This window comes from Podarcis pityusensis (assembly GCF_964106645.2).
Source record: "Podarcis pityusensis genome assembly, chromosome: 1".
In the NCBI taxonomy this organism is placed as follows: domain Eukaryota; kingdom Metazoa; phylum Chordata; class Lepidosauria; order Squamata; family Lacertidae; genus Podarcis; species Podarcis pityusensis.
This window is the reverse complement of record NC_138028.1, coordinates 28,072,145-28,095,536: the sequence shown is the minus strand read 5'-3', so window position 1 is coordinate 28,095,536 and position 23,392 is coordinate 28,072,145. Positions and strand designations below refer to the sequence as shown.

At 40.7% G+C, this 23,392-nt stretch overlaps 1 protein-coding gene across 26 annotated transcripts in view; it reads left to right on the top strand.

Annotated features, from left to right (window-relative positions):
* Window positions 1-22,738, top strand: part of NRXN3 (neurexin 3) — a 1,227,884-nt gene extending 1,205,146 nt beyond the window's left edge. For 19 of the 26 annotated variants that reach the window (XM_080973871.1, XM_080973889.1, XM_080973872.1 and 16 more), the window contains one exon: window positions 18,910-22,738. In XM_080973871.1, coding sequence (XP_080829997.1) covers window positions 18,910-19,838 — 929 coding nt within the window. In that variant the 3' untranslated portion in view covers window positions 19,839-22,738. Of the gene's footprint in view, window positions 1-7,015; window positions 7,861-18,909 lie in introns of those variants that run through there. The other 7 variants (XM_080973879.1, XM_080973878.1, XM_080973877.1 and 4 more) reach the window with 3 other exon arrangements.
* Window positions 22,739-23,392: the final 654 nt, after the last annotated feature.

Sequence of the window (23,392 nt, the reverse complement as noted above, 5' to 3'; positions counted from 1 at the left end):
CCCTCTGCACTTCAGCTAAATGGAGACATTCCTGTGCGTCTTGCAAAGATGCATCAGGCCTTAAATATTCAGTGCCTCCAGAGTCCTTTGAAGATGAAAAGCTGTAGCCCTGCTAAGGGTTATTTACAAAAGGCATGTATTTTACTGTGGCTGGCCCCAAGCTATGTGGCATTTGTTTTATTAATGACTTTAGAGGGGGGGTTTCCCCTCCTCCTGCCTGCAATGTAAGCTGTCAGGGAAAGAACATGGCTCCCTCAGGCAGCAGCTATTGAGTAGGGGAGAGAACAAGCAGGTGCCGAGTTTGTGTGTGTGTGCGCGCACACACCCACGCGCACACAAACACCTATATTTTTTTAACTTTTAGGAGGATACTCTGTGGAGAGATGTGAATTACTGTTTCCACCATCACAGCAAAAGTTCCCACGCCAATGCTAGTGTTCCCTAAGGAAAAATAATAATGACATGGGAAGTTCCTTGTGACGGGGTTGAGCCAATCTGTGGGAGAAATGCACTTGTTCTCCGCAGTAGTATGGTGTCCCAAAAACACCAAAAATGTTTTGGGGTGGCAGAATGTGGCACAAAACGTTACTGCTGGAATGTTTGAGAATCAGACAACAGGGATGGCTAAATATTATTTATTGTCCATATTATATTGAGCTTAGGGATGAGGGAGGATTTCAGTATGTTCCACAATTTGGAGCAAAGTCTGCATGTTCACTCCTACTTACTTTTTTTTTTTTTTTAATAGAGTGGTCCAAGGGCTTTTTTCTTTCTATTAAAAAAGACATTTGTAGCTGCTTGAAGCAGCTAGGATGTTCAGAGCTTTCTGCACTCAGTGACATGTTTTGAGCAAAGGGCCTTGGAAGCAGCAGTATGTTCTGGCATGCCACCACTTCCTGAGTAATTGCACAGAGAAAATATAGCTGCTCCCATGTACTTATAGGGGCAGTCATCTTTTGTTCCATACAATGTCCCTGTAAGACACCATTTTAAAAAGACACAGAATGCGCCCTCAAACACACACAATAGGATTTCACCTAAAAATCTGCATGGACATTTCTGCAGAATGGACTTTCCAGTCTACTAATCTCCTGAGGACACGAACCTGATCATGACCATTCCATCCCCAACTGAGCTTACTGAATGATGCAGTGGTGCTCCATGGAATCTCTGCAGCAGATTCCTATGCATGTTTACTTGGAAGTACCGCTATATCCCATTGAGTTTAATGGGGCTAATTCCCAAGTAAGCATGTTTAGGAGTGCAGTGATGTAGCCCAGTCCTATGCATGTGACTCAGATTGGACTTACTACTAGCTGAGGGCAAGCCCCTTTGAAGATAGAAGGGTTGTATACAGGCTCATCCACACACCTGCTTGTCCACTGCTTTCTAGGCATGGTCAGAGTGGCTTTGCCTTTGCCTCTCTGCTTTCCCTGGGAAAACCTGTGGTTTAGCACTGAATTGGAGCAAGTGTCAATCTGTGGGAAACCTGATTGCTGTTTATTCCAATTCAGCACTGAACTGCAGCTTTTCTGAGGCACCCTAGCTCCTATTAGCTCATGTCAGCAATTCACCTTGCAAAGGGAACTCTGGACATAATTCCTGCACAAACCACAAACCTACCATCCTTTGCACCAATGTGAGAAACTCAGAGAGGGGCTTCGCCAGTGTTTGGCAACCTGGGCCTTCCTAATGTTTTGGACTCCAGCTCCCATCAGGTATCATGGATGAGCTGGCAAGGGCTGGTGGGATTTGCGGTCCCAAACAGTGTTGGCAAAGGCTGCTCTCCCCCTGAAATGTACCCTCAGTGCAGCATGTTGTAGCTGCGATTCCTGCATTGCAGAGGGTTGGACTAGATGACTCTTAAGGGCCCTTCCAACCCTACAATTCTGTGCTTCACAAGCAAGCCATTCAGTTGAAGCCATAAAAGCAAAGCATTTTTATGCTGATAGCGGCATTGTTTAAACTCAGAAGGTGTGGAGGCAAAGAGAGAGACACTTGATCCAAGCGCCCTGGATTGATTCCAGGCAATATGATAATAATAATGGGGGGGGGGGGCTGCAGCTTATACTGGTGGATAGCAGCAGCACAAACAGAAGTGCAGATGGGCCCTAAAGTCAGGGTCCTTTCAGAACAAGGATTGCTGCTAGCACAACAGGACATTCTCTATTCTCCACCAGCATCTCCTAAATTTGTTCTAGAGGTTCTGCCAACCCCCTAGAGCAGAACTGGGGCACATGAGGTGCACAGGGAGAAGGAGAGGGGGAAATCCCATTGCCCTAGCACTAGCCCTTGTGCGGACGAGACCAGTTAGTAAAATGCCACTCATACTTGCAAGTCAGCCTGCAGATGAAGATGGTACTGTTATTTATTTATTTATTACATTTCCATGCTGCCTGGAGAATTTTATCTTACGGGGCAGCATATATATATATTGCTAATAAATAAGTCTTAGATGAAAGTGATTCCAAGTGTAGATCCAGGCTACAATCCTAAGTTTTGCTGATGGGAAATAAGTCCAAGTGAAAATAATTGAGCTTGTTTCTTCATGTAACTATGGTTAGGATTGGGCTGGGAGGTTTATAAGTATTAGATCGGAAGAGTTCAGGACAATGCCATCCTTTTTCCCTCTTTTAGGGCTGGAAATGGCTATTATTCTTAAAAGTGCCCCCATCTGCACGCCAGTCCAAGCCTTGGTTTATCTTTCCTGATGATTGAATTGCTGCCAAAACAAGTCATAGCTGAAGCAAGACTGCTGAAGATTTTGTAAGAAACTTAAAGCAGTTACATATATAGATTAAAGGATGCATTTTCTTCCTCCTCATACCATTTGGGAATAGACATTTAAGTGTATTTGTGAATCTTAGTACAGTCATACCTTGGGTTACAGACCCTTCAGGTTGCGTGTTTTCTGGTTACAGATGTGCCAAAACCTGGAAGTACCGGAACGGGTTACTTCTGGGTTTTGGTGCTTGCACATACGCAGAAGCGCTAAATCACACTTTGCGCATGCGCAGAAGCACCGAATCACAACCTGTGCATGCACAGACGCGGCGCTGCGGGTTGCGGATATGCCTCCCGCACAGATCACGTTCGCAACCTGAGCGTCCACTGTAGCCTTTTACAATGGAGTCAGCTGCTTAAGAAGTGTTGTGATTTGTCTCTGTGTCCTGCCTTGACATGGGAAATACACCTAAATGATCTTAAAATCACCTGTCGGATAACACAAAGGGCATCTAGGTTAGGTGGCTTGGGCTTTGCAGCAGGAAAATGTTTCTTAAAAATCTGAAGGACCCTTTTTCCAACTAGGCTGGAAGTGTCAGGGTGAGGGGGGGGAGCACTTTCTGTCCTAGGTTTTAGGGGGATATCAAAATGGGAAAGAAGGGAACAACAGTTTCCCTGTGACCAGATGTTTGCATGCATAAAAAGACAGGTGTGGGGCTAGAAGGAAATTCTGCAAGCCAACGAGACTTGCTGAAAAGCAGAGAGAGAGAGCAACATAGTCTCCAATTGAAGGTGATGGAAAAACTGAACGGAGAAAAGTGTCCTAGCAAGAACATAGTAACCTTTAGAATCATAGCATTTGAGTGTCGGAAGGGACCTTGTGTGCGTGGGGGGGTCATCTAGTCACACCCCTTGTTCAAAGCAGGATGTGAAGGCCATCTGCTCTGCTGCTGAAAGATCTTCCTGCTAGGAGGTTTCAATTTCCTACCATGACAATCTGGGGTGTGTGTGTGTGTGAGAGAGAGAGAGAGAGAGAGAGAGAGATTTTTAACCTGTTGCACAGCCTGAAGATAATTATTTTGAAAATGTAACAAGAAGTCATTATGGCAAGACCCACAAGATACCTTAAAGATACAAAGCACATTCATGCCACTTTTATAGTCATGGTTCCCTCCAAAGTGTATTGCCTGAAGCTTGTAGGCAAGAGCAGTTAAAACTAGGGGTTTGATAGAAAATGGTAGCATTCTTACATAGTGATAAGTGCCATAGGTTCTTGAGTTTAAAGAGTTGTAAATGGCTGGAATGGCCTGGTGGCAGAGACGGTTGAGTTTTACAGCACAATCTTTTAGGTGTCTACCTAGAAGCAAGCCCCACTGTGTTCCATGGGTAGGTGGCTACAGAATTGAGGCCTTGATGAAACAAAGGAGGGACACAAATCTCCAGTTTGGAAATCAAGTCAGGGCATAATTAAGTGCCCATTTGTGAAATTTCATTAGACCTCATTGGGCCAGAGGCTAAGAATCCTGCTAGGGAATAGCACCCAGGGACTTTACCTTTTGAAGTTTTGATAAAGAGCCCCATCACATTATCTACAGACCAATGTCCTCTCTATTCCATATTCTACAAGCATTCTTCGAAGAGCATTGCAACAATTAATAAGCTGGGCTTGGTCCCACAAGCAAAGTATTTTGATTATACTGTCCCTGAAGCTAACCCAGCCAGGTTTCTTTGTCTTCCTGGTTGAACATCCCTTGTATGTAACCCATTCCCCAAAGGGGGGCAGTATAGAGTTCCAGTGCACATCTCCACTAGAGCTAAAGGTGGTCTTTCCTATGATTGGCCTCCTAAATGCCAGTTTGGCCTCACACCTTGTGTTTTTTCGTGGAGGTGGAGCAGTTCTCATCTGCTCCCATTCCCTCCTCAGTCTCAACCAGCCTGGGACACTTTTTTCAGTAAGGCATCAAATAATTTGTGGGAGGATCGGTTCTCTTATTTCCATAATGTTAAATTCATGCCCTCGGCAATTGCCACTGCTATCTCAGTGGGGTCTGAAAGTACAGCTGGCTATGCTATGAAAAGTACCCAGTAAGCAGAGCTCTTTGAATTCTTTATTTTATATCTTGTGCACAAGTCTACTGCCTTCCATTGGCTTCTAATCCAATTGGCTTCTAAACCCAGTGGCTTATTAAAAGCTCGCAGATTAATAGCAGCCAATGGATGACTCAACTTTGCAGTCCGTATCTTGCAGCGTTGCCTGCATGTGGATTTGTGAATAGAATCTGCATATACTACCAGTTCCAGGTTGTTGTTGTTAGTTAGTTAGTTGCCTGACAAATGATCCATTTGTTTGCCAGGTCTAATTAGTGATCCAGTGCACTTTCGAGCTATTTACTACTTGATGCTGTCCCAGTGGAAGATATTTTTTATTCCATCTTTATCTTACACACATTACTAAAATTCTCCTGCATTTGAAGGAGTGAATATCAGCCATCCATTCTACGGAGGTTGCAATCCTATGCATGATATCTCAGTAAACAAACATAGGATTGAGCTGTACTTGAGCCTCTTCAGTCATGAGGTATGGAAGACCTTAAAATGGTATTAATAACCCTACAAATAATTCCTATAGCAATAATCCATTCAGTGTTGTTGCTTGTTGATAGGCTCAGTAACTGAGGACTGTAAGGTTGAGTCATATCACCCTGATCTCCAGTTACAGCGTTTGCAAATAGAGTTACCAGTGCTGTTTTCGATTTCTATCCTACCTGTTTGCCCTTCTACCTCCCATAGCTTGCACAGGCGCCCTCTGGAATGCGCTTTGCCCCTAGTGGACAGTTGTGGAATGACATACCAAAAGCTTCCTTGAATTGCCTCCTTTGCTAACCTGCCTTCCCCTTTCCTCCCATCCTCCCTTCCTAGCTTGCTGTTCTGTTTCTTCTACTTTCCCTAAATGCAACTTACTTTAAGCATGCATTATTATTATTAACATCCTACAGTAAAACTAAGCTATTTTTATAACCCCATTTGTCAATCTCAGCCAATTTCTTATATATATATATATATATTATATTTTCCTATGTCTATTTATGACGTACATCCAGACTGCACGTTTTCCCCTCATATTTATTTATTTATTTATTTTTCTTTCAAAAATTAATTAATAGCTTTTTTAAAAAAAATAAAAAGCAAATGTAAAAGGGAGGGTGAGGGTTTTTAGTGGCCTTTTTTCTGCCAAATGTTTTGACTTAAAAAAGGGGGGGACTTAAATTCTTTTTTTTTAATGGGAAAGAATTTGAAATGATAAAAGTGTCCCTAGACTGCTTTGTCTGTTCCTTTTCAGTGTGTGCATCTGGTTTGTTCATCTTTGAAAGTGTGTGAAATATCTTTTTTTTTCCTTTCCAAGTAATTACAAAAAAAAAAAAAAAAGTAAAACCCAAACAGTTGTTCCCTTCTCCCTTCTTGCTAGGAATAAAGTGCTCTTTTTTCCTTTCCTTTTTTCATTTTTTTAAATAAAAAAGTATGCCTATTTTGATGTCTTTTCTTTTCAAATGTTGGATTTCTATCTTAGATTTGGTTTGTTCCAATCTAACAACATAAACATTATTGAGTTGATTTCTGAAATTTTTCCCTCTATCTCCCTCTTTAAATAAGGGACTACCTCAACTGCAGAATCCTACAGCCTTCCTTCTAAAAAAAAAAAAAAGGAAAAAGGAAAAAATGGCCTGATTTTAAAGCATTATTTAAAGCATAATTTTAACATCCATTAAATTTGAGATGGGGAGAAGGATCGTGAAAGCACTACAGAAAGCCCACTCCTTTTGAGCAATCATGGCTGCATGCGTTGGAACCTCTCATGTCTCAAAACTAAATTAATACTCGGATATTAAAGACTTAATAGACACTGGAAGAGATTATGATCAGGATTATGATACGATGATAAAGCTGAGCAGAGCTGCAGTTGAAGTTGTTCCAACTCCTATGCATAAAATATAGTTTCCTTGTTTTTTTCTTTTTTAATATTATTATTATTATTATTATTAGTTTGTATATTTTACTGCTTTTTAAATAGGGAAAAAGTCTGAACTGTTCTTAACATTTGAGAAATTTTAATGAAACTGTAATTATTATTATTATTATTATATTTCTTAGTAATTTTTTGTAATTTGCATGTTGAAGAAGTTGCAGCTTAGGGTTTGTGAGATTGTCAATGTTAGAGTTCTGTTCTTTCTTTTTGTTGATGGGCATGAATATGCTCATTTGTTTTTGTATATTGCCCATCCCTTCCTTACAGCCAGAAGCTCTAATGCCGCTAGATCACTCCGTTCTGCACTTACATGGACATGGCAACTGACTTACACGTTCACTCCCATCATCTTCATTTGTGTAGTACACTCATAGACCGTACAACCCCACTCCATCCACCTGAGGCATCTTATCTTCCCATTAAGTCTCCCCTCACTTTCCCACCCACCCACCCTTTCTTTAGCATCATTTAAAATTTTATGTGCAGTCATCCATTCCTTAAAACACACACACTCCAAATTTTAGGACAAAGAAAAGAAACTGTTTTGTTTTGTTTTGTTTTTTTAAAAAATATATCTATATCTCCAATCAATTAAATGAAAGAAAGAAAAAGAAAGAAAGAAAGAAAAGGCAAATAAATTGATTCTCAAACACCACTGAGGGTGTGATCCGCTGAACACTGCTTTTGTGCAAGTTCCGTTGATGGTTGAGGTTGCATCTGAGCTGTGCTTGGGGAATTGCACTTCTGATATATGGAGATGAAAACAATCAAAACACAAATTCTGTGACAATAAGGTGTACAGGTTTTCCCCACCCCCCAGGCTTTTACTTTATATATATATATAAATCACAATCCATTAACTATTGTTAGGGAAAAAACAAAATTCGGAATTTGCAAGATGAACAAAACGCAGTAGGAAAAAGTTCTGATTTGTTGCAGTGCAGGATTTATTTTTTATTCTTTATTATTTTTCACGTTATGTGGTGTGGATGTATGTGTTGTTGCCTCCCTGTATCACCCTTTGTCGTAAATAATTATTATATTTAAAAACAATGAAAATAATACACATTTTGATAAAAAAAGTTTTTTTTAAAAAAAGGAAAAAACAACAACAGCAAAATAAAAAAAGCAAAAGTTTCTCAAATGTGGCAATTTTGCTTGTCCAAGAGCATTCTTACACAACTTTCTTTTATAAATTTTTCTTTCATGCCAAAAAACATGCGGGCAATTTGTTGATGTAAGTTGACGATATGAAATCGATGTGGTATGCTTTCTTCTGATTATTTGTATATGTGTATTTCGTTTTATTATTATAATTATTTTGTTAAAGATGCTTTTGGGGTTTTTTTCTTGTGTTTCCAGTTATTTTCAGTCTTCTCTCTTTTTTTGTAGTAAAGCGAATGACTTGTTATTGTTGTTGCTTTTAGTTCAGAGTTTTAACCTTTGCTGTGATTTTTATTACTTTTTCAGTATATGATTATTATCATTTGCTTCTATAGATGTATCCCTTCATTTAATTTTTGCAAGATACTTGTTTTTATGTTTACTTTTTAAATCTGCATTCAATATGTATTGTTGCACTTTTGTAGGAGGGGTAACAGAACCAGTGGTAGCTTTCCATTTGCGACCAGCCCCTCTCAAGTAGAGTCCTTCCTTTTCAACCTATATGTCTATGTAGTATGGTGGGGAGATTCTACACAAACAAACAAAGCAAATACCCAGCATGCTTTGCAAAACGGCCCCCATGACCTAAATGTACCGCCATTTCATTCCAGCAAAAGGATCTACCCAATTTTCTAAATTTCATTATTGAACCTTTTCCTTCAATTTTGCTCAAGAAGATACTCTCAAATGTACTTCTTTAGCGTCGCATTTTGCAGTTGCATTCAACACCGCCATGGTAGAAGATCGAATCATGATATCTTTCACCTGTATAACATGTTTAAAAATATCTTAGTCAGGACTCCTGTCCCATGGAGATTCTTCATTCCTGCATGGATTTCTGTAAAGAAAAAGAAAAATAACAACATCCTTTGGTCAGAACAGGTAGAATTTTTAAAGGGTCGCAATAAATAGCATGCAGTCAAATAGCATGCAGAAAAAGTAATACTAGTTGAGGTAATTCACATGGGATAGTAAGTTGTAAAAGAAATAATAATGGAATACAAGAAAAACTTATTCTGCGAAAGAAGAGAAGATCCAAGACCACGTTGTTTTATGGCAAGAACTCAGGCCAGTATAATCTAGCTTTTTCACAGACAAAATAAAAAAATTAGAACTAAGTTAGTTCTTGGTATGAGCTTTCGTGTGCAAGCACACTTCTTCAGATACACACGAAAGCTCATACCAAGAACTAACTTAGTTGGTCTTAAAGGTGCTACTGGAAGGATTTTTTTATTTTGACTATGGCAGACCAACACGGCTACCTATCTGTAACTTTTTCACAGAGCACACCTAGTTGTTGCACTCAACTGCATTGCTGGGATGCCTGTGGCAGAACATCTCCTTCTACCCTTCTACGTAGGTGCATAAAATCAAGCAAGATAAAACAATTTCCAAAACCTCCATCCACTCACCCAAACTCAGGTGAAGAGCTTTCTTGGAACCATATGAAACTAGCAGAATCCTAGTTATAGATAGTTTTATGAACTTCAGCAAGCTGCTTTTGCTCCTCAGCCTCAAATTGAGAGTCATCTCTCCAGCCTAACCCAACACTAACCAAATAGCATAACAGCCTAATAAATTGTTTGTTAGCATAACTACAGGATAATGAACAGCAATTTTTTATATCACAAAGAACCTCCAAGTAGGCACTAATACATTCCTTAATAAATAGGTTTCGTTTCTGATACACTGTAGTCCTACTGGTGTAGATACTGTATGATCCTAACTGATTTACATTCTGTTAGACATCTCTCTCTCTCTCTCTCTCTCTCTCTCATCCATCTCTATTTATCTATCCATCTATCTATCATCTATCTATCTATCTATCTATCTAAATGTGTAAAGTCTTGAGCAAGATAGTTGGGAGTTTAAAAAAACGGGGATGCACATTATCATTCTTATTATCATTTTAAACACACCAAGGTCTCCTAAGCTACTTCCCACATTTTAAAGAGCATAAGCATGGGTAACAAAACCCCAGCCTTTCAATAAAAACATACAAGATATAAAAATCCACAAAGGAACCATCCGCACAGAAACAAAATGCTTCAGCAGCACAACTAAGACCAAACAACAGCATCCTATTTCATCAAAAGCCTGGGAAAAGAGGTAAGTTTTTACCTGGTGCCAAAAAGATTTCAGTGCCAGGCAGACCTCATTGGGAAGAAGATTCCATAAATGGAGAGCCACAAATGAAAAGGCCTTTTTCCTTGTCCTCCTCCTCAGAGTGGGGACCGAGAGAAGGGCATTGAATGGAGATCTAAGGGTCTGGGTAGGTTCGTATCAGGTTCATTGCAGAGGATACTGGGGTCCTGAGCCATAAAGCCATTTATAGGTCAAAAGCAGCACTTTGAATTGGGCTTGGAAGCATACATCTGACTGTTCGTCTACTGAAAGCAATGAAGACTCTGCAGTTTGGTTGTGGATTCAGCTGCATGTCTGATTTGCACCTGCAGTTCCTAAAAGCAATACTATCCAAGACCATCGAGCAGGAAAGCTGAGAACTCAAAGTGGGGTGGGGAGAATAGCTTTCCCAAATCCCTAGGCTGCAGATGTACAAATGTCCCTTACTGGTAAATGTTCACTTTTCTTTTGGTTACAAATTTAGGATGGAGATTGTAAAGCTTTGGCCAGTGAAGCAGGCTACACTACTAAAATATCCTTTGCTCACACCTTCCATACTTCTAGCAGCTCTCTAGAGGAGGACTCTTTGATGCCAGATCTTTCATTTGAAGTGAATGTGATCTTGTAGGGTTTATGTGGGCACAAATGTCTTCCTGAGAGATAGTCAAGGGATGTAATATCTATCAAGCAGTAAGGTAAGGTTTCCTGTGATGGAAGAGGGAGGTCTCTTCCATGTAGTATTGCCTGTCTGATTCAATTAAATGAGCTAGGACAGAGGTGGGAGAATATCAAAAACACTCAGCTGCTAAGGCAGCTTCATATTAACATCAGGTTTTCAGCAGCTCAAGGACCGCGGCTTGAATACTTCCCTCTCTGCCCATAGCAAGCTGCCATAAAGAAGGAGGACTTTAAAAAACACAATTTTCCCTCTTTCCTTTTCTGAAAAGTGGGGAGAGAAAAGACTGTGAGTATAAACTTGTGTCTCTCAGAAGAAAAGAAAGAAAATGTTTGTAGTTCTTTCCCAAAGCAGAAATATTCCCTCCCCACAAGTGCACCTGAGTTTCTGTGGAAAGGAATAAGCATAAAATGCAAATGAGAGCCTTTAGATGTTGGAATTCAAATACCTGAGGATGTGGATACACTGTACTGGGCTTCTTGGCAAGCATTTAAAAGCCTTTTTGCCACATCTGGAAGAGAGAGAGAAAAAGCATAGCATGGCTCTTTGTATTCCTCATCATGAGACTTTGAAGGGGACCCTTTTAGGATTATTTTTATATATATATGGTGTGTTTTTGTGTTTCATTTTGTTTTTTGGTCCCACTTCTCTTCTGTGACTGGCAACCTAGGGAAACTGACTTAGTCACAAAAAATGAGCAAAATGGAGTGGAGGCAGCTTGCTTTTTTCACATAGACACACATTCAACTTTGGCTACTTCATGCACCGTGCCTTCATGCTCTGCCCACAACATTCACACAGTTCAGCAAGGTTCTTATTAAATTCTGAACACTCCATCCATTCCAGTGTCAGAAGGGCCCTTACTGGAGATCAGCCCCAGAGGTATGAATTATGTATCTATAAATACACTCATAAAGCAAAATGCAGGGCAGACGTCAAGGCTAACGGTAGACTTTATATGTCCCCAGTGATACTGCTAATTTAAAGGAAAGCACAATGCTATCAAGCAGGTATAGATCCCATATTTTAAAATGCTAACTTTTAAGGAGTATGGGGTGCTTATCCCAAGAAGAACAGAAAGAACAAAATCTCGCAATATATATTACATGTGGTGTCTTTCTCCCCCCCACCACTCCACCAGACTACTCTTTTGTTTTGTTTTAACCAAACAGAACTTAACCCTCTCCAAATGGATTGGTCATTATATCTATTGCATTTTTATCTGGCCAAATAGAAGCTGATTTGGCATCACTAATGCAGAAGAAGAAGCCATTTTATATGTTCCTTTCTATTTCATCCCGAAGCAGTCTGTTGTCAGCACAAATCATTTCAATAAATGTGTGACCTTCTGCTGGGAATACAAGCCAGGCAGGGAAAGGGAATAGGTTAACTTAAAGTTTATAGTTAGAACAAAACCTGGAAAATCTCTGTTCTTTGGATCTTGAGAAATTTATATGTATAAGGTAGTTGCTCTGTCAGGACAAGACGTTTGGCTTGCCAGATGGAACAACCCCCTATCCGCCCCCTGTGTGCTGTTCCAGGGGTTCACCGGACCCCTCCCCCAAAAAACAATTTTGGTGGCGGGGGCAGGGGGGAGGTCCTTATGCAGGACTCATTAGTTGAATCCCTCTCATATATTCTGTTCTCCCAAAGTGGCAGCTTCAAAACTTTTTGGGCCTTCTTGGTAATTTCCTGATCTCTAAACAAATTGTCATTCATCTTCCATCTAAAGGATCCAGTTGGTAATAGTGTCATATCCATCTTTACTGCATTATGGTCGGAGCAGGTCTTTGGGCAGATTTCCACTTTTCTGACCTTAGGTGCCAGGCCTCTAGAAATCCATATTTGGTCGATTCTTGTCCAGGTCAGTTGGGCTTCAGAAAAGAATGTTCCCTCTCTTCCTAGTGGGTTCTTTGTCCTCCAAATGTCAATCAAGTCCATATTGTCAGTCATTTCAAAAAAGGTTTTAGGTAGTCTGCCGTCTTTTGTAACATTTTGACTTTGTGACTTGTCCATGTTAGTTGATACGACCCCATTCATATCTCCCATCATTATGATGTTGTTGTAGTCTAGATAGTCCAGCATTGTCTCCTGCAACTTCTTGTAAAATTCCGATTTCCCTTCATTAGGTGCATAGATTCCTAATATCAGCAGTTTCTCTCCTTGATAATGTATCTCAATAGCCAAAATTCTTCCATGTTCATCTTTAAATAGGAATTTAGGTGACAGGCTCTCTTTTGCATATATCGCCACGCCTCTCTTCTTAACTTTGTCCGACGATACAAATTCCTGGCCCAATCTTTTATTTATTAACACTTTTCTGTGGAGCCTCGTCACATGTGTTTCTTGTAAACAAATAATGTCCAATTGTTCTTTTTTTAATATATGAAATATTTTCTTCCTTTTTTCCGGAATGTTACAACCATTAATATTCCAGCTCAACAGTTGCAGAGACATCCTGAATTATCTGGTTATTTTTCAAGGGGTGGTATCTTCTCAGGATCTTCAGGTTCCACAGGTGCTGATGTTGGTACTGGCGTTGCCTCAGGCCCAGAAGGTAGTTCAATTCCTTTTTGAAGGTCCTCTCCGTATGTAGACAGGAATTTGTCTCTCTCTTCCAGTGTTCTTACTTTAACCTTTCTCCCTCTAAAGGTAAAAGATATTCCTTGGGGAAATTCCCACCTGAATGGAATTGCGTTGCTCCTTAGTAGTTTAACAAGTTCAGAATAGGCGGCTCTAAGATCCAGCAGTAGTCTTGGGATATCTTTATAGATTTCAATTCTTCTATCCAAAACCTCCAGTGATTTTACGAAATGTAGTCCCAAGATCTTATCCCTTTCCTCCTTTGATCTCAATGTTATCAAACAGTCTCTGGGCCTCTCCTTCTTTATGAATCTTCCAAGTCTGAAAGCTGACACGATTTTAAAGTCCTTTTCTTCCAAATTCCAGAACTTGGAGAATTCTTTGGTCAAAAACTCAGTTAGATGTCCTTCTTCTGCCTCTTGTAGTGATCTAATCCTTAAGTTGTTCTCACAATTTCGCAGTTCTATCATGGAGAGATAAATCTGATGTTCCCCAACTTGTTTAGTGAGTGGTCTTACCTCTTGCTCTAAATTTTCTAATTTTTGTCTGGTGTCCTCAGCCAATTTCCGATTTTCTGCTGAGGCCTCCGTTAACTGTCCAATTGCTTGTGCATTCTGTACCACTTGTGTGGTTAATTTATTTAGACATTCTGTGTTTTTGTCAATCTTTACTGATTGCGCATCTACTTTCTTGTCCAAAGCTTCCAATTTTTCAAAAATTTTGTCTAGAACAGAAACAGATGCTCCTGAGGCCATATCTTCCAATTGTAACTGCTCTGCTTCGCCCTCTCCCTCCACTTCTGAGGGCAAAGTAGGTACAGATGATCTACGTGTCTGTGAGGCTGAGGTTAGAGTTGTTAAAGTTGTTTGTTTAGCTCTCCCTCTTTTTCTTGTGCCACTCATTCCAACGTTATCTGTCAGTCAAGGTCACACTGAGTTATTCCCATGGGAATGGAAAGGTCCAGAGCAAGCAAACAGCAAGGGAATCGAAAGTAAAATGTGCATGTAAAGTCACTATTTTAATCCAATCCTCTAGAGGGAGCTTAAAATGTCTTTCAGAGTCTAATTTAATGTCCAAGAACCTTCAAATACAAATGTTTAGCAGAGTTTATAAATGGTCACTTTGTTACAGACAGTGCTTATTTATCTCCAAAAAGAATGTTTCAAATTTAAAAGGTCTCAATACCCTCAGATTGTTTCAAGTTCCAATATACAGTATCCAAATCTGCAGTGCTGACAGCTCCCTTAGTGCTCAGGCAGCTCCTGACTCTGGGTTTCACCTTCTAATTTGTAATCCAATAAAAGGAGGAAAGTCAAGTGCAAGTAAAAATCCCAAATCTTTAGCTTAAAGTCTTTACTTTAAGATGCAAGTTCAATAGATGCTTAGATCTGTGAAACTTAGGATCTCTTTCTTTCAGCCTCCACTCCTCCAGCTGATTGCTTTTTTCAAGTTCAATGGCTGCGGAAGACGGACTTCCTGCTTCCACGTCTCTCCGCTTTCAGCCAAGTTCAAGCCAATTTAAATTTTCCCTTTAAAGTCTCTAAATTCAAGTGACTCAGTCTTTTACTCACAAGTTAGTTGCTTTCGTCCGAATCCGTAATTTAGCAGGAAAAGGGATCAGCGCTCACCGACAGTAGCAGCGCGGCTTCGCTCCTCAGGCTGTGAAGCAGCTCTCAGCGCCGCAACCCCCCTCCGCGCTCCGGAGCCCCTTACGGGGTTCCTTCTGCGCTTGGAGGGTCGCTCAAGGCGCCCACCGAGCCTCAAGACCCCAGGCTCTTGCCGCCTGGGGTTTTCCAGAATGGGTCTCCGCTTCGCCGTAGCGGACGACCCGTTGCCTGCGGAGCCTCCTCTCCCGTTCAGAAGAGGACCGCCATTGCCGTTCGCGCCGCCCCCGGAAGTCTATATCTATTGCCAAATCAGCTTCTATTTGGCCAGATTAAAATATATATATATATATATATATATATATCTATTGCATTTTTATCTGGCCAAATAGAAGCTGATTTGGCATCACTAATGCAGAAGAAGAAGCCATTTTATATGTTCCTTTCTATTTCATCCCGAAGCAGTCTGTTGTCAGCACAAATCATTTCAATAAATGTGTGACCTTCTGCTGGGAATACAAGCCAGGCAGGGAAAGGGAATAGGTTAACTTAAAGTTTATAGTTAGAACAAAACCTGGAAAATCTCTGTTCTTTGGATCTTGAGAAATTTATATGTATAAGGTAGTTGCTCTGTCAGGACAAGACGTTTGGCTTGCCAGATGGAACAACCCCCTATCCGCCCCCTGTGTGCTGTTCCAGGGGTTCACCGGACCCCTCCCCCAAAAAACAATTTTGGTGGCGGGGGCAGGGGGGAGGTCCTTATGCAGGACTCATTAGTTGAATCCCTCTCATATATTCTGTTCTCCCAAAGTGGCAGCTGGTGCCTGGAAGATGGGGAGGAAAGAAACTCATGTCCATAGAGTCCTACCAGGAAAGCATTACATTAGATGATCTGATAATCATTAGGAGTTGGACAAGAGGCAGCTATATAGATCCTGAAGACAAACTTGTGCTGTGAAAGGATATCCACAGCCAGTAGTAACATCACTGAGAAGGCCTTGTTCATTCCTTCTGAAAGATGAAGCTGTTGTTGAGTCATCTAGCATCAGGTGATTTACTGGTAGATGGTCCCAGCCACCTGGCAAAGGGACCTGTGGGGAATGGCATTGCCCACTGGCCAGATCCTGTGATCCGCCCCCTGCTCTGATTGATCACTTTCCTAATAGTATTGACTCTATAGTCATATTCCCCCCCCCCCCAATAAACTGTAGCAGGGGGTTAATCAGGATTGGGAATGTGGTGGTGGTGGGGAGGGGGGAAGTCTGCAACACTTCCCCTGCACAATGGACTCAATAAAAGTCCTTCACCCCCACCGAAAAAATATGGCTGGGGAAAGGAGGAATTCCCACTTGGCTACAGAACGTTAGAAGTCTGGAAGCAGAGCTTTTATCTCACTTTTGCCTTATGGCAGATTGGCAATCATCCACATCTAGAAGCACCCAAAGGGTGGCAAGCAAGTATACATGCATGGAACTTGTCTTTGGATCCTGGACCCTAATCTTTACTTTCTCCTGGCCTCACCTTCCTGAAAGGCTCTGTTACCTGCCACTTCCCTTCATTGTCAAAATTATACCGAGCCTCCTCTCCCTAAGCGCCTGGTGAGAGGTGATCTATAAACATTTTCTGAGATTCCCCCTTGAGAACAAAGCAAGTGGCAAACCCTCCATTAACATGACATCTACTCATCCTTCCCATCCGTTGAAGCCCTGGCTGAGAACATGTCAATGCAAAAGAAAAATCATCCTTAAATACAAGTAACCCATACAAGGAAAGTGATTCTTTTTGGAACAGAAGGTTTTCTATGTTCCTACGACCACATCCAAGCAGTTAATTGCAAAATAGCCATGATTATTTTCCCTGGGGAGAAAAGTTTCCTTTCATATCGGCCTTGGGTAGGTGGCAGATCAGCAGTGCACCAAGCCCATTTATAAGCATAAATAGCACTTTAAAGTGTGGACCTGTGTCTAGAAATACAGAACCGAAAGGATGTCTAGAGTAGCCCTTATTCCTGATGACGACCAATACTGATAGAGAGCATAATATAATGTTTGAGGCAGGTACTTCAGACTAAGGCTTTCTTGTACAGTCAGCATCCTCCTGATTTGAGTGATTGCTCTCCACACAAACACAAACACACAAACAAACAAACAAACAAACAAACAAATGGGAGAAACGTCATGGCAATCAAGCCATTTGATGCACAGACCTCTATATGGAGTTTTGCCTTTTAAAAATAGTGTCGCATTTGAGAGCCACCAGACCAGAGAGAGAAAATAAAGGCAATCTTTTGTGCCTGCTGACTTCACAGGGTCAGAAAGCAGGTGAAGAGCATCTACAAAATACTATATAAACAAACATGGTCATTTTTTCAGCCTCTTTGTGAGCTGCACATTTAAAGTGAGCAGTTAACCATTCACCCTTGTACTCCATTGTTCTATATATACTAAAACTGGCATTACTAAATGGCTTATTGCAAAAAGCTTTGCTCATCACCTTCGTTAGAACCAGTCTTCTTTGACGAGTGTATCAGGAGTGTTCTCAGCTCCTGAGTGCTTGATACTCTTGAATCAAGAGCAGAAGGGTGCTTTCTGCTTGTGTGAGGTTAATTTCTTCCTAGCACAATACAAACACTTCCATTGACTCCCCATTTTCCAGCATTTGACCCCTGTTGAAACCTACTGAATAACTACAGCCCAAGGTCTGTATCCAAACTTAAATGATTAAGCTGAAGGTATGTATGTTGTTAAGGCTCTGAAATTACCTTTTCGCCTTCCACCTCACAAAGGATGGCTAAAAACGCCTTCTGCCCAAATATATATCATTTAAATCAATGTGTGTGTTTTTGTTTTTTTAAAAAAGATCAACCAATATTCTGCCAGCAATCCTTAGGAAAAAGTTAATTTTCTTGAACATATGCTCTTATGTTTTTGTACATATGCCAACTTTTTAGGAATACCCAATGTTGTGTGTACAGTGGAGTGGAGTGACTGGACTAGGGGGACCAGGCTAGTCCCCTAAATGTTCCTGGTAAATTAGAGTATTAAAATATTAAAGCTTATGCCCAGTTTAGGGAAGGAAGTGTGATGCTCACACTCATGCATGTGATGTCAGGACGTAGCAACGTTGCACGTGGGATGTCACCCCTCCCCCACAAAAAACACCTTTGCAAGCTGCATGCCACTGTGTGTGTGAAACAAATGCAGGTTAAGCAAGTAATAGCACCTGCACACAGCACAGATCAGCAGTAGCAGACTGTTCTTCCTAATTCAGTAGAACCCAGACCCATCAAACTTTCCCAGAAGTTAGGTACCATCTACCAAATGCAGCTCCCGTTCCATTAAATAAGGTTTCGGTGCAAAACGAAATGTTGTAAGAATTCTCTGCTCACGGGCTCTCCAAGAAACATTTTAAACCAGTCAAACGCTCACTTTACATTGATTGAAATTCCTACTTCCAGCGGCAAATGGCAAATTATGGAATTAGAGTTGCGCATCATCCAAGCTCCTCCTGCTGTGCACCATTTGAGAAAACTTAAGTACATATGTATAGCGGGGGGAGGGGAAACAATGAGAAAGGAAAGTGCAACACCTGAAAAAGAACGTGCCATCTCCCCATGCAGCAAGCCACCTTTTAACTAGACAGTTTCCCAAAGAGCTTCAAGTATCAATGCAATAAAAGAAGCGTGCCATTGTTGAGTTCTGCAAGTTACTTTGAGAGTATCTTCGAAAGCCAAATCGCAGACGCCCTGCTTTGGCCAAGTTTAAAAGAGGATGGATTTTGCCTCTCCTGCATCTAAGTGAGGTGGGTGAAAAAGCTGAAGGGATCCCTTGAAAAGTTGTGACCATTGGGAGAAATAAGGATGGAAAACCTGCTAGCTCAACACTTTTAAGGCCCCCACCCGCACTACACACATCCACACACACCTTTTGAGTTGGGTGGGCTGAACATCCCGTCTAGCACTGTATTCAAGACGTACTAACTTTTTTCTTTTTTTTTTCTTTTCTGTCCAGGAGGTGAATTAGTTATCCCTCTTCTTGTAGAAGACCCTTTAGATATCCCTCCTATTGCTACTCGTGCACCTTTCATTACACTCCCTACTACCTTCCGCCCCCTCCTCACCATTATTGAGACCACCAAAGATTCCCTGTCCATGACCTCTGAGGCGGGGTTACCTTGCTTGTCGGACCAAGGCAGCGATGGTTGTGATGATGATGGCTTGGTGATATCTGGGTATGGCTCAGGGGAAACCTTTGACTCTAACCTACCCCCTACTGATGATGAAGATTTTTACACCACCTTCTCCTTGGTAACAGATAAGAGCCTTTCCACTTCCATCTTCGAAGGTGGCTACAAAGCACACGCACCCAAATGGGAAGCCAAGGACTTTAGACCTAACAAAGTCTCCGAAACTGGTAGGACTACTACTACCACAGCTTTGTCCCCTGAGCTGATCCGCTCCACAGCTTCGTCCTCGACTGGGATGGTGCCCAAATTGCCAGCCGGCAACATGAATAACCGTGACCTCAAACCCCAGCCTGACATAGTCTTGCTTCCGTTGCCCACTGCCTATGAGCTAGACAGCACAAAGCTGAAGAGCCCGCTAATAACTTCCCCCATGTTCCGTAATGTGCCCACAGCAAACCCCACGGAGCCAGGCATCAGACGGGTTCCGGGGGCCTCAGAGGTGGTCCGAGAGTCGAGCAGCACGACGGGGATGGTCGTCGGCATTGTGGCTGCCGCCGCCCTCTGCATCCTGATCCTCCTGTATGCCATGTACAAGTACAGGAACAGGGACGAGGGGTCCTATCAGGTGGACGAGACGCGGAACTACATCAGCAACTCGGCCCAGAGCAATGGCACGCTCATGAAGGAGAAGCAGCAGAGCGCAAAGAGCGGCCACAAGAAACAGAAAAACAAGGACAAAGAATATTACGTGTAAAAAAATAAAAATAAATGAAAATAAAATGAAAAAAATTATAAAAAATACTTATTTATATATATAAATATATAAATATTTAATGAGATAGAACTGAATCTTTAAAAAAAAACTGTTACAGCTAACGAGATTGGGAGCTGCAGTTTGTGGTTTTTTTAAATTAAAGAAAAAAAACCAAATCTTGAGAATAAACATTTCGGCTGTTGACGTGCTAAGTTTTCAGTCACCGCTTGGGAGTCCCCAAACTCTGTACCCTACTGTATTATAAAGCACACTTAGCATTCCGAAGAAGGCATATGCAGCATTTACCATGTTGGCGGACTTGGACAGCCTTCAGGCCTCCTCCTCAGCTGAACTTTTCTGCAAAAGGCAGAAGACTTCATGGCTTACTTGTTTCGTATCTCCAAGTGAGTCTTTAATGATGTTCATGATCTTTGACTGTACGCTAATTTTGTTTTTGTTTTTGTTTAGTTTCAATTATTTTGAGAAAAAAATGACAAACAAAAAAAGAAAAAGAAAAAAAAATGACAAATGTTATAAAAACACACACACACACACACGACAACAACAGCAACCACCGATCTGGCCCTGACCAGCTTATCTCTTTTTTTTTCCAAATTGTGAAGGGGGAGGGGAGAAAAATAATAATAAATGGTGTGGGGTTTTCATTATGTTTTTTGTCTGAGTTCTTTTCATTTTCTGTGAGGGTCTTTGGGAGAATGAGCCAGGACATAAGTCAAGAAGAAACCTTGGGGATTTTTTTTTTTAAAGAAATAGTAATAAAGAGAGACTGTTGCCATATATGAACTCAAGTTCTACTGACGGTGTTTGCTCTACATATCAGGTTGTGTTGTCTCTTGAATTTGTTGTCTGCAGTAAGTTGTTAACGTAAAAACAAACAAACAAACAAAGGACAGGTGATGGGGTGGCAGTGATGGTGGCGATGCCGAGAATGACAGTAATGGAGAATTACACACCCCTCCACGCCCCCCAGCCATCATCTGGCTCTCGTATTTATGACTGAAGTCATGAGGAGATAACATGGTTTCTTCTTTGACTGGGGCCCCCATTGGCTGTATTTGACTACTGCTTAGTATACATTAGTATAGCTGAGCTACGGGGGAATAAAAGGGACTGAGAAACCAAACCAAGCAAAACAAAACAAAATACTGAGCCATTCTGAATTGAACAGACCAAGCAAAATTAAAGGAGCCATTTTCTGGGTTGTGGCTCCTTGGCTGATGGTAATGCATGAATGCAAACAATAGTAAATCAGTTGAATTGAATGTTTAGAAAGAGTATACTGAGTTCAACTTGTGACAAGATCTACAAAATGTCGCACGAGCCAAAAACATGTCATGAACGAGTACAAAAATAGGGGTGGGTGCTTTTTTAAAAATAAAGAAAATAAAGAAAACCATGAAGGTGTGTTTCATATGTAACAATTTAATTTTGTAGATTTGACATTTCTGATTCGCTGTCCTTCCATTTCCCCGATTCTCCCTTTCCTTTATCTTTTATATGAAAGAAGATAAATTTAAGAAGTCTCTATGACACACAGAAATAAATAAAAAAAACTAAAGGAGCTTATTAATAGTATAATATATATAAATATATATATATATATACAGATATATTTATCATGGTATGTTTGATGGGACGACTGGAACAGAAATGCTGTTAAAGTCTTAAGATGAAATGAGAATGTTGTAAAGAAAAAATGTTTTTACAAAACAACAAAAAGCTAAACTTTAAAAATATGAAGAGTGTGTGCATTTTAACTTTGTCACAGTTACCTGTGTCAAAAAGATTTTAAGAAGAAAAAAAGATTTTGTTTACATATTTTACTACAGTTTTCTTTTTGACTGGTGTAATTTCTAGATGGGTACCCTGTTGTACATATGCTCTGAGATTTCATTGGGTTGTTGTTTATATTCAATGTACTTAATTTCAATTGTTTTTTTATTATTTTTCCTTCCATTAAGAGAGCAACTTGCTGTACAGGGAAAACAAATAACCAACTGGGGGTTTTTTGGCCATAAATATCATGTGCAAAAAAATAATAATAATAATACAAAAAATTAAGCAAAAAAAGAGAGACAGACAGAAAGAATGAGAGAGACAAGGAGAACACAAAATCTATAGAGGACTCTGGCATATTAAAATGTACAATTTTTCTGTGTACAGATGAAATCTAATCAGCTGTTTAGGTTTAGAAATCTACTCTTGCTGGTGTTTATAAGTCGCATGAACCTTTGACTTTGAAGAAGTGTTATCGAATGCCCACACGCACATGGGAATGAAATAAAAAAACAAGGCAGCCTTCTCATATGGTTTGAGAAGTGGCTTACCTGGCTAACAAATCTTTTCAGTGTGTGTGAGGTTTGTTTGTTTTTTTATTTTTAATTATTTTTTTACACTACAACAGAGAAAAAAATATATATAAAGACAGGTTTTAAAAAGGTATAAAAAGCACGAATTTAGGCAACCTAACTGGCCGAACATACATGGAGTTGATTATATCTTGATGTCTGTAAAAGATTGCTGCTGTTCTTGGAGTCTTGGAGTCTTGTGAAATGATTTTCTGCTTTCTTTCTTTATCTTTTTTTTTAAAAAAAAATAATTAGGAAAAACCAACCTTTCTTTTCCTTTTTTTGTTGGTGTCTGTTTCTATTGGACAGTTTTTTGGGAACATGTGCATTTCTGTATGTGGGCTTCTACCATATCCCTATTGTTTTATGGACAGAACCTTGAATTTTTTTATTTAATCTTATTGTGCCGTTATTGCTTCTTCATCTTTTTCCTCTCCTTCCTGCCGTCCCTTCTTTTTTCGCCTGTTCTTTTCTTTTCATAATTGCCTTTTCGTTCAAGGATATGCTTAGCAATAAAATGTTCTTCCCAAAGCCGTCGTCGTTGCTGTTACTTTCTGTCCAAAGGCAAGGGATATTCCTTTGTCATGGAAAATCTCATTATAGGAAAATTCCATTTTATTTACCCGGTTAGTTTTCCAAGGAACCCCAGGGCAGCTTGCATGGGATTATTTATTTATCGTTTTAAGCTGCTAAACATAGGGAAATAATCAATGAAACGATAAAAATTCAAGAAGTTAAAACAGATAGAACAGTTTTTTTAAAGAAAGTAATCAGATATTGCCCTTGAGTAAACTCATTCTTCTGGGAAAGCTATAAAAATAAAAAATAAGATATTTTCATTTTTATGCTCACAGCAACCCTTTGGAGCAGGTGAGGCTGAGAGGTAGTGCCATTCCCAGTGGCAGAGCTTCATGCTCCAGCACCGGAGGGCGGAGAGCAGGCGAGGGCAGGGATGGCGTGGGTCCCGGGGGCACGCCTTCTGTGGGCGTGGTACCCAGTGCAGGCGGGGGGGGAGCCACGATGGCACCCCACCGGGATCGCGCTGCTGGGGGCGGTGCACTCCCCCCGCATTGCTCTTCCTCTGTCAGTGGCCATTCCTCATGGATTTTGGACCTATTGCTCCAACATCTAAAAGGCAAATGTGAATATGATGACCTGCAGACATTGTTCAACTCCCAACTCCCA